The sequence below is a fragment of the Homalodisca vitripennis genome, chromosome 5 (assembly GCF_021130785.1).
Source record: "Homalodisca vitripennis isolate AUS2020 chromosome 5, UT_GWSS_2.1, whole genome shotgun sequence".
In the NCBI taxonomy this organism is placed as follows: Eukaryota; Metazoa; Arthropoda; class Insecta; order Hemiptera; family Cicadellidae; genus Homalodisca; species Homalodisca vitripennis.
Window position 1 is genome coordinate 112,082,501 of NC_060211.1, and position 10,785 is coordinate 112,093,285.

At 32.5% G+C, this 10,785-nt stretch overlaps 1 protein-coding gene across 1 annotated transcript in view; it reads left to right on the forward strand.

Moving 5' to 3' along the window:
• Positions 1-7,692, forward strand: part of LOC124363584 (probable ATP-dependent RNA helicase DDX23) — a 30,382-nt gene extending 22,690 nt beyond the window's left edge. The window contains exons 7-12 of the mRNA XM_046818840.1: positions 1,087-1,245; positions 3,386-3,509; positions 5,370-5,485; positions 5,901-6,161; positions 6,417-6,591; positions 7,410-7,692. Coding sequence (XP_046674796.1) covers positions 1,087-1,245; positions 3,386-3,509; positions 5,370-5,485; positions 5,901-6,161; positions 6,417-6,591; positions 7,410-7,636 — 1,062 coding nt within the window. The 3' untranslated portion in view covers positions 7,637-7,692. The remainder of the gene's footprint in view (positions 1-1,086; positions 1,246-3,385; positions 3,510-5,369; positions 5,486-5,900; positions 6,162-6,416; positions 6,592-7,409) is intronic.
• The last annotated feature ends 3,093 nt before the right edge of the window (positions 7,693-10,785 follow it).

The following is a 10,785-nucleotide window of genomic DNA, read 5'->3' on the forward strand; positions in this document are numbered from 1 at the left end:
TCTTCAATAAAGGCCCTCAAATCACTGACAACTGAATCCAGTTTGACGCCTGGTCTGACAATAACACAAACATTTTCTGCCATCACTTCTTGCACTACGTTGCCAAGATCTCATCCATGACTATCTGCCATGATTAGGACTCTATGTCTTGGTTTCATTAGGAGATCATGATGATCATGCAACATGGTTTTCTTTACTTCAGCCTTTTTCTTCTAATTTTTTAAAGTTTTAGTAGTCTTCCGTTTATTCTTTCTTTCGGGCCTAGACAATTGTTTTACAGTTAAACCAAATTGCTGCTTCTCTTCCAACTCATCCAATATATGATATTGGTTTTCACTCAATTTTACATTAGACAAGGGGGGTTTTATATACTTCGAAGTCTGTTTAGTTTTTTTGGGAATAAGTAAATAGTTTTTTCTGCCTAAGTTGACTTTTCAACTCATTCAGATGTTGAATTATGTTATCCTTGGAAGCCAACTGTGCCTCAAGTTGTTTTACCTTACATGAAAGATTTTAGTAAATTATGATCATTATCAGCAGCTTTATTTCCAAGTTCTTTGATTACATGTGTGGAAATATTAAATTTGTTAAAATTTGATAACAATATGTTTGTTTAAAATGCATCTGGGACTGTGAATCATGCATTAATTTTCTTACTGCCGAAGATATGATAGTACCTGAAATTTATTCTCAGATTAGTAAAATTTGTGGAAAACCCATTATTGGCAATTTATTGGTAAGAGTATATATTTCAGTTGTTTTACCTTACATGAAAGATTTTTTAGTACTTAAGTTATGATCATTATCAGCAGCTTTATTTCCAAGTTATTTGATTATCTGTGTGGAAATATTAAATCTTTCAAAATTTGATAACAATATCAAAATAAATGTCCAAGCTATAATGTCAGACCATAAGCAAGTAAAGAAATACATAAACTTTTTATTCTACAGTCAATATGCATTAAATGCTGATTTTATTTTATGTGGTAAAAAATAATTTTTACAGCCACACAGAACAAAAAACCTTGCTATGTAAGAAATTGGATATAATTGTCTTACATCTTCTTTTAATATTATCTTTCCTAGGGACCATATGCCATTATTCTGGCTCCAACTCGAGAGCTGGCACAACAAATAGAAGAGGAAACAAACAAATTTGGTGGTCCTCTTGGCATCCGAACAGTAGTGGTGGTAGGAGGTCTGTCCAGGGAGGAGCAAGGGTTCCGACTACGACTTGGTTGTGAGGTAATGTTTCTAGACATTTCATTTTCCATATACTATGTTATAATTAGATTAACCATAGAAGTGGTTTGTAAAGTTTCTGTAGTATTTAGGATAGTATTTTAGGGCTAATGTTGGTATCATTTTAAATCATTCTTTAACTCTTAACCAATGTTCTAAATTTAATTATTTTTATATAGTTGTAGAATACATTGGAGCCAAAAAGTGACAATCTAACAATTATTCTAATTTTATTTGCAAATTTATTATTTTTCTAAACACTTTAAAACTAAAAAATATTTTACATATAAATACTGTTCTTTAAGTAACACTTTAAGTACTGTTCTATATATGTATAACAAAAAATAAATATTTTGTTTAAAATATTATGCTGATTAAGATGATGTTTAAGATAATGATGTATTTTATATAGTCTGTAATGAATTCTACAATAAAACGGTTTAAAAAATATTGGTGTTGATAAATTTGTCTCGATTTGGCCATCAGTGTTTTCAGTGAATATTTACTGAAAAATAAACATACAGACTTGGTCCTACATTCGAGGGCTATCCAGAAAATAGATTACGTTTCGCTCTGTAGCAGCTAGGGGCAGGACTATCGTGGCCATTTTAATGTCAGGGCATTTCTCCCTTCTATGGCTATTCAGCCGTGCTAGTGAGAGGTTACTGTCACTCTTTCTTGTTTTAAAATTGCAGTTTAAAATTGTTAATGCAATTGAAAATCCCAAGAGTGAAGTGCGGGTCTGCAGGTAGAGTACGTCAGTGGTGCATTAGGTTTAAAAATTACCAAACTAATGTGCATGATGATTAACGAAGTGGACAACCCAGCATTGTGACCGATGAAATTGTCTCTAAACTCAATGAGAAGATTAAAGAAGACCGCTGGTTCACAGTAACAAAACTCGCTTAGTTTTCTTCAAATTTCAAGAATTTAGTTACACGAAATTGTTTTGCAGAAGTTAGGTTATAAATTTTGTGCAAGATGGATACTGTAAACCTCAACAGAAACCCATAAAAATCAGCTTATGGCTGTTTAATTAACATCTTTAGAGACTTACGAAAAAGATGGTAACTCGCGAATCCCATGGAAGGGTGTGACTACCTGGTTGAAGTCTCAAGTGACAAAATTTTATAACACTGAAATTTAAAAACTAGTTCACTGCTATGATAAGTGCCTAAATAGGTGATTGTGTTGAAAAATTGTATTTTAGTGTCACTTTGAAATGTATATAATACAAATTTTTCCTCTACTTTGTTTTTTGTTTATATCAAAACGTAATCTACTTTCTGGATAGCCCTTGTAATTTGTTGAAAGTATGAGGCATGTTTTTAAATTAAGTACTGTTTTGATATAAACAAATCAACAAGTAAATTATTCAAACAAAACTTTATTTACCTGAAAGAGCATTCTTTCCTCTACTTCTTTACATAATTTACATTATTATTAAGGCACTTTTCGTATCTTGGGACCGCCTTTTGTATGTCGTCATCAAAGAAATTGGCGAAATTTTTCAGCTAAGGACGAAATTGTGAACCGTCTGTTCTCTTTCACTTTACAGTCCATTTTTTGAATGAGATCATCGGTAATGACTGAAGGTCGCCCACTTCGTTCCTCATCATGAATGTTTGTGCGGCCATCTTTGAAGGCCCTAACCCATTTCCGTACCATTCCTTCACTCATAATGTTTTCATCGTAAACTTTACCGATTTGATGATGAATGTCAATTGCTTTTTGTCGGCGGCATTTTAAAATCATGTAGACAAAAGAAGACTCGATCAAACGGCGTCGTAATGGCGTCTGTGGCTTCCCAACTAATGTAGCTACACTACGTGCATGCGCTGAACGGCAACTGCAGTGCTGCGGCGGCGTAATTTAAAAACGGTACTTACTTTAAAAACATGCCTCGTATTTCACTTCAATAGATTGGCAGTGAAGCAGGTCATCTATTTTTAGTTGTTCACGCTTTTTTTTGTTTGAACGACAGTTTTTCAGCTGTTTGGTTGTTATGCATGCTCTTTTCTTAGATTTTCAGCTAACATTTATAATCTCATTTCACATAGTGTTTATGTTTATATCTTTAATAAGTAATTGATAATTTAAATAGTGATGATGTTATAAGATTTAAACTTGATGGATGTTTCAGATTGTAATAGCAACTCCGGGTCGTCTGATTGATGTGTTAGAGAACCGTTATTTGGTACTCAACCAGTGTACATATATAGTACTTGATGAAGCTGATCGCATGATAGACATGGGTTTTGAACCTGGTAAGTAATCAATGTTCACATGATTGTATTGCTTTATTTATGATGTTTGGTTATTTAATATCTCAGCAATTAATTAAATTACAGATAGGCTGTTAAGTAACAGTCTAACCATAAAGAAGTACATCCACAATGGATGAGAGTTCTGAGTCAGATTCTGATTGGTATTGGCAAACGCAAGTAGTGGCTACAATGAATGTATGTTTATGAAAGAACTCTAGGTTACCAAGTGCAGAGGTAGTAGTGAAGTCAGAAGTCAGAATTTCATTACTTACAATCACGTATCTTTACTTAAAGACCAAGCTTAGACGTCAAGATGGTCTGTCTCTCCAGGAGTAAGATTCTTCCACTTTTGTTATTAACTTCTACAGGAACCAGTTTTCATTGTTGTCTTAATTTTCTTATAACATAAATGGTTGGACATGATTTCTTATGGTAGTGCATTAATCATTTTCATTCCATTATAAAATATTTTTTTTTCAAAGGCAGCTATTCTGTGAGGTATCAGAGAGTTTTGTATGTGTCTAATTTAGATACTATGAAGAACGTGATTCTTGACAGACTTAGTTTTAATAAACAGTTTGATATTGTGTCCAGTATACAAATAGAGGTGAAATCTTTGCAGCTGTATTTTATTGCCTTTTTTGTATTGTCAGGATTTTTAGTAGGTTGCCTTAAAAACAGCCTCCCCATGCTGCTATTCCATAGTAAAGGTGACCTTTAAATACAGCATATTATGCTATCTTTTTTCACTCAGGAGTGCTAGTTATGCCCTTGATGTGCTTGATGTGCCCTTATCAAAGTAAATAATGAGCTTAATTATTATCATAGTTTCTCAAAATGATTGTTCCATGACATTTTGTCTGTGAATTTATTACTTAACATGAAATAAAATGGTTACCATTAGAAGAGAAAGCAGCTGAAAGTTATAACGGTGCAGTATAATGGCCACATGAAGGGGGTCACTGCATGGACCGATTGATGGCTTACTACCCTTGTGAGCACAAAACCCTCAGATGGCATAAAAATATTGTTGTCCACTTACAAATAGTTATAATAATAGTGTTTTGATTTTTTATTTATATTGTCTGTGAACTAACTCAACTGCCTCAATGAAGATAGCCTCCTACGCACGAACTATGTTATTTACATACTAGGAATGATGTCACTGATTTTTGCCAACATTGGTGACAGGACATATCCTGATGAAGTTTTAGCAACAGTGACATAACTTTTTGAGTAATCAATAACAATGGGTCGGCAATTTATGTATTCAATGTTAAGCATTTTCAGTATTCAATGTGTTAAACATTGTTTACTTTAATAAAAAATAAACTTTTAAATTAGTTTTTGTAAAATGTTACAAGCTATAATTTTGAAGTACTTGTTCGTTTATTTTATTATTTGAGTTCAAATACAATGTGTAGCATGTTTTCAGAAAAAAAACTATTTTTATATTAATGCAAAAAATACAGAATTCTAACTTAGAAAATGAACATCACAAAATCTGTCTAAGTAAACTAATGGGAACTAAGCTGACCAGCCAGTGCTGACTCATGATTAAAATATGATGTGATTAAAATATAATACATAATATATTTTCTGTATAGAATATTTTTTTTATAAATGTGTTTTTAAAATAAATAAAAACATTGGTAACTAAACGTTGGTACTAAGAGAAATAAACAATAACGTTGAGAATGATAAAGAAATTATATTATCTATCCATAGCCTAAACGTATTGGTCTTGGGGGACCAATGTAATTATTTGGTGGTGTTGCTTTGTAGTTTTATTCTTAATGTTGTTTGTTTGTCATATAATCTATTAGTACTGTATTAATTTTAAAATGTTATTAATTTCAGATGTTCAAAAGATCCTAGATTTTATGCCTGTAACAAACTTAAAACCAGATAATGAAGATGCTGAAGATGAAGCAAAACTTCTTGCAAATTATAATTCAAAGAAGAAGTACAGACAGGTGGGTTATCTGTATATTTTACATTTCATCCATTTATAGTATACAATATTATACATGTTCGTATCAGCTTATTTCTTTGTATTACGTCTGTAAACTTAATTAATTTGCCAATGATGACAATTTTTGACAATGCTTCAAACCATTTTAGTGTTTTGTCATTAAGATTTCTTTTTTCACTATTAAGTATGAGACATAGTTCAGTTTTTATTTTCTGGAGTTTATCAGTTCCTTGCATACATGTGCAAATATGTTAAATGTATGCAATTTTAATGTGATAGTTGTAGTCCTATTTAAACCAGAATTAGAATTTAAATTTACACTGTTGACATCAAAAAGTTTTTGATAAGTCTCATAAGGATAAGATAGGTGTTATAAATAAATTAAAAAACTATTTATGATGTTTTTGATGTGACAGACTGTAATGTTCACGGCAACTATGCCTCCGGCCGTGGAGAGACTGGCCAGAACCTATCTGCGTAGGCCAGCTGTGGTCTACATCGGCTCTATTGGTAAGCCTACAGAGCGCACTGAACAGATAGTCTACATGGTATCCGAGCAGGACAAGAGACGCAAACTGATGGAGCTTCTCAGCCGAGGAGTAGAGCCACCTGTCATCATCTTCGTCAACCAAAAGAAAGGAGCAGATGTTTTGGCCAGAGGTCTTGAGAAACTTGGGGTAAGTTAAATATATACTAAAATTATTGGAGATCTAAATAATTTATATTATAACTTGAATAATATAACGATTGTTTCTATTGAATTGCTGGCAACATGAAGAACCAATAGATGTCTACACTGTGTTAAAACATTACTTACTCACAGTGTTACAATCCAATTGTGTACTCATACATTCAAGCCATGTAACCCTAAGAAATAAAAAAGAAGTGAAATTAAAACATGTAGTTGAATGATTTTATTATGTTGTTCTCAGTACAATGCTTGCACTCTGCATGGTGGTAAAGGACAGGAGCAGAGAGAGTATGCTCTCGCCAGTCTCAAGTCTGGAAGTAAAGACATTCTGGTCGCCACAGACGTCGCTGGTCGAGGTATCGATATTAAAGATGTCTCAATGGTCATCAACTACGATATGGCTAAAACAATTGAAGGTAAGTGGCGTTTGGTGCAAGTTGTTTTTAAAACATATATATTTATTAACATTATTGGCAATCTTTAATAATGAGGTAATTATATAAATAAAACTTTATATTATTATCTCATTGAATCACTGTTATGAATAGTAGTAGAAAAGGGGAAATTGAGCTATGGTAAATTATAATGGAAAGATTTTAATAGATAAGATACTTTAGTATACAGTGTAATAATTTTGAATTTTTGAAGAAGTCTTGAATGTTTTAAGAAGAAAGGTAATTTAACCAGTGTGACACAAACTATTTGGAATCATACCTCCAAGAGTTTACAGTTGATTTAAAAATATAGCAGCTGCCCTGTATTGGTTGCTGTAGGCATGACAAGTTTTCAAGGTGTAGAGTATTTCTTATGTTTTAGCTTAGCTTAGTTGAAACTTGTTACTGAAGGATAAGCTTAATTTTACTGTTTATTAAGAAATTGATATTGGGAGAAGTTCATGGTTAGGAAAATCTAGTACTTTGTGTAAAAATTGTAGATTTAATACGTAAGGGAAGCTAAACCAGAATGACTAAGTGAGATAAAAACAACAGTCTCTCATTTAAACATGTTACATGCTTCTTTATCTACAACTCATCCTCTTCCCTTTAGAGGTGAGTAATGCCTAATAAAGCATTATTTGTGCTTTCATTCTACCAAGTGGCTGCATAATTAGTCTTTGTAACCATTCTATGGGGGTTATTTTTACTGATCCCTACCAAATTTCATATTAAGTCCTATTTTGTGAAGAAATTAAGTTTTTCAAATTCCACTAATTCCTTGAATCTTTTATTTTCAGACTACACTCATCGTATTGGTAGAACTGGTCGTGCTGGCAAGACAGGTGTTGCAGTGTCCTTTGTCACCAAGGAAGATTCACCGTTATTCTATGATCTCAAGCAGACCATTCTCTCCAGTCCCATCTCAACTTGTCCCCCTGAACTGCTGAACCATCCAGATGCTCAGCACAAGCCAGGAACAGTTCTTGTTGCTAAGAAGAGAAGAGAGGAAAAAATATTTGCCTAAACTACTCATTATTGTAAATAAAGAATATTGTTGTAAGAATACACTTGTAAACTATCTTTTTAATTTATTATTATTCCATATCACCTTGTTGTGTATAATATAGATGGAAGGACATTAACCACTTCCTCTCCCTCTTAATGCTATTGTTAATGAAAGTATAGATAAAGCTTTAGAAATCATTCACGTTCAATAAAGACTTTATACTAATAACAACATCTGTTGTCAATAAACAAATTTTATTGTTTTTATACTGACCATAGTGGCCATTTTAATGGTTTCATAAAAAATAAATAAGAATATTTTAATTTACAATGTAAATTTTTTCAAAATATCATTTTGTAAATCAATCACTAAAGTGTTGCAATTGACAGTTGGCACATGTGTGCTGTGTGTCTGTTGAGAATTTACAGTTACTATTACAGAATCATTTTACTCTGCCAATGTTTGTTTATTAGTTTAAAATGCATCTGGGGCTATGAAACATGCATCAATGTTTTACTGCCAAAGATATGATAGTACCTGAAATTCATTGTGAGATTAGTAAAATTTATGGAAAATCCATTATTGGTAAGGGTATATATTTCAGCGTTTAAATATGGATGCAAGAATGTTCATAAAAGAAACAGGACAATTTTCAATCATTATTGAAGATGTGACAAAGGGGGCTGTAATCAATGATGGAGAAAAGAAATAGAACGGATATCTTTTAGGTTCCATTGTTATTTGATGAGTTATTTCAAGTGTTAGGAAATATTCTCCAAAAAAAACTGTGCTTGATGATTTAAATACCTGAAGTTGTATTCATGCTGAATACTGTACAATGTTGACTAAGGTGCTTGGAAGGAAAAGCGTTAAATTTTCTTGAGTAGAAGAAGCAGGGAGGAGTTTGTATTTTTAAACAAAATTATCACAGGTAATGAAACATTGGAATTAGAATTTGTGGTATGACAATTTTTAACGTAACCCAAGAAAGTGAAGTTTCAACAGAAATGCTCCAAAATCATGTTTTTTTGTTTTGTGACAGGAAAAGGATTTATTTGTCTTGGGGTGTAATGTGTTAAGACCTTAATAAAAAATGCATTGCAATCCAAAACAAAAATCTTGGAATGCAGAGTATAGGTATTGATGCTCCATGACAATGCCCATTCATGCACAACTAATTAAACTTAAGATCTCAGAGATAATTTGATTAGAAATAACTTGATCACACTGTAACGATGTGATGCTCAGTATTTCTTGATTGTTAGCTCCATGACAATGATATTAAAACGACAGCACATGATTTCTCCGGTCATTGGCAACGTAGAGGGCAGTTGTCTAGGTCCTCCACAGAGTTAAAAGCCAAATGTTTTGTAGAGACCAGAATCTCTCAGAGTTCACCTAAAGACTCGTGGAAATGCAAACTGTAATGACTGATATCTCATTATTTTGTTTACTTGTATATGAGTGTCATTTGGAAAATAGGTTGCTGTAACAAATAAAAAATGCTACATACTTTTCTCATTGGTGTTTCCACTGATCAAAGGCCCTAGGAAACTCTTCTTTTGTAGTGGTGTTTAGCAGCTCTGTTGTTTTTTCTTTAATTTCGTCAACTGTTTGAAATTTTTGTCCTTTCAGGGGTCTTTTGAGCTTCAGGAAAAGAAAAATGTCGACTGGAGCCAGGTCAGGTGAGTAGGGATGAAAGTCATTGCGTTTTTTGTACAAACCTCACGGATGACTTATGCAGAATGAACAGGAGCATTGTCATGATGAAGTACCCAATCACCACTTTGCCACAGCTCAGATCTCTTTCTTCTCACAGCATTACGCAATTGTCTCAGGGTTTCAAGATTAACAAAACGATTAATTGTCTGACCTTGTGGAAGTAATTCATAGTAGATGACACATTTACAGTCGTAAGCATGACCTTCACATTTGATTTGACTGAAGAACTTTCTTGGGTCTTGGATTGCCTTTTTGATGTCCATTGTGATGATTGGGCTTTTGTTCCCACGTTATATAAAAAAAAACCATGTCTCATGTCCTGTAATGACGTTTCAAGAAGCTCTCATCGTCATTTGCTATTTCAAGAAGTTCCTCAGAAACCTTCATTCGGAGTTGTTTGTTGTCTTGGGTCAACCAGTTTTGGAACAAGTGTTGCCGTAACACCATGCATTTGAAGTTTTTCAGTTCTTGACATGAATCAAATGAAATGTTACATTCTTATTTTAAACATTTTTAACACTTTTATTTTTTTATTTTGTACAATCTACATTTTAAATTCTAAGAATTCATCATCAGGTACGTAATTGTCATATGTTGTAACCATGCATTTGAAGTTTTTCGGACTGTTAAAATTTCTTGACATGAATCAAATGAAATGTTACATTCTTATTTTAAACATTTTTAACACTTTTTTATGTATTTTTTTATTTTGTACAATCTACATTTTAAATTCTAAGAATTCATCATCAGGTACTTTTAGGTTAGGATAAATTATGAAAATAAATAATTGAAACCAAATTGTCATATGTTGTAACTGCCTTGGTGGCTAAATTTGTTGTATTTAATTTTATATGTGATCAATGTATATTGTTAAAGAGGTTTATTATTGTATATAAATTTATCAAACACTTTTCGAGGCTACATCTCTAAAAGTTACATTCTTCTGCCATTTCAAGGACTGTTAGTCAACATTCTTCACCAAAGGCATCTTGTAACAAATAAATGTACAAAAAATTGTGTTTAGTTTCACACAAACACGTTGTTTTTTTATTAAATAATAAATAGCCAAAATCTATAAAACTAACCTAAAAAAAAACTTTGTTTATTTTTGTTTCAGTGAAGTTATGATTTAAAGCAACAAATGTGTTAGTGTTGAGTCGGAGAATACACTGCTGTCAACTGCATCGCTATGCAACATTTCATTCTCACACTGTAGGTCCTGGAACTTTTTGATCACTCCCTTATATGTGACCCTACTCCATTGTCTTATTGTTTTGATATTGACTTGAGTGAGAAACCCATGGTTTATCTCTGGTGACTAAAAGATTCGTCATCTTCATGGTATTGGATAAGAGCTGGTACCATACTCTTTGTTTTGAGTTCATCAGTCAAAAATTGGGTACTCATCTGGCAAATGATTTGTAGTATTGAAGTTTCTCATTAAC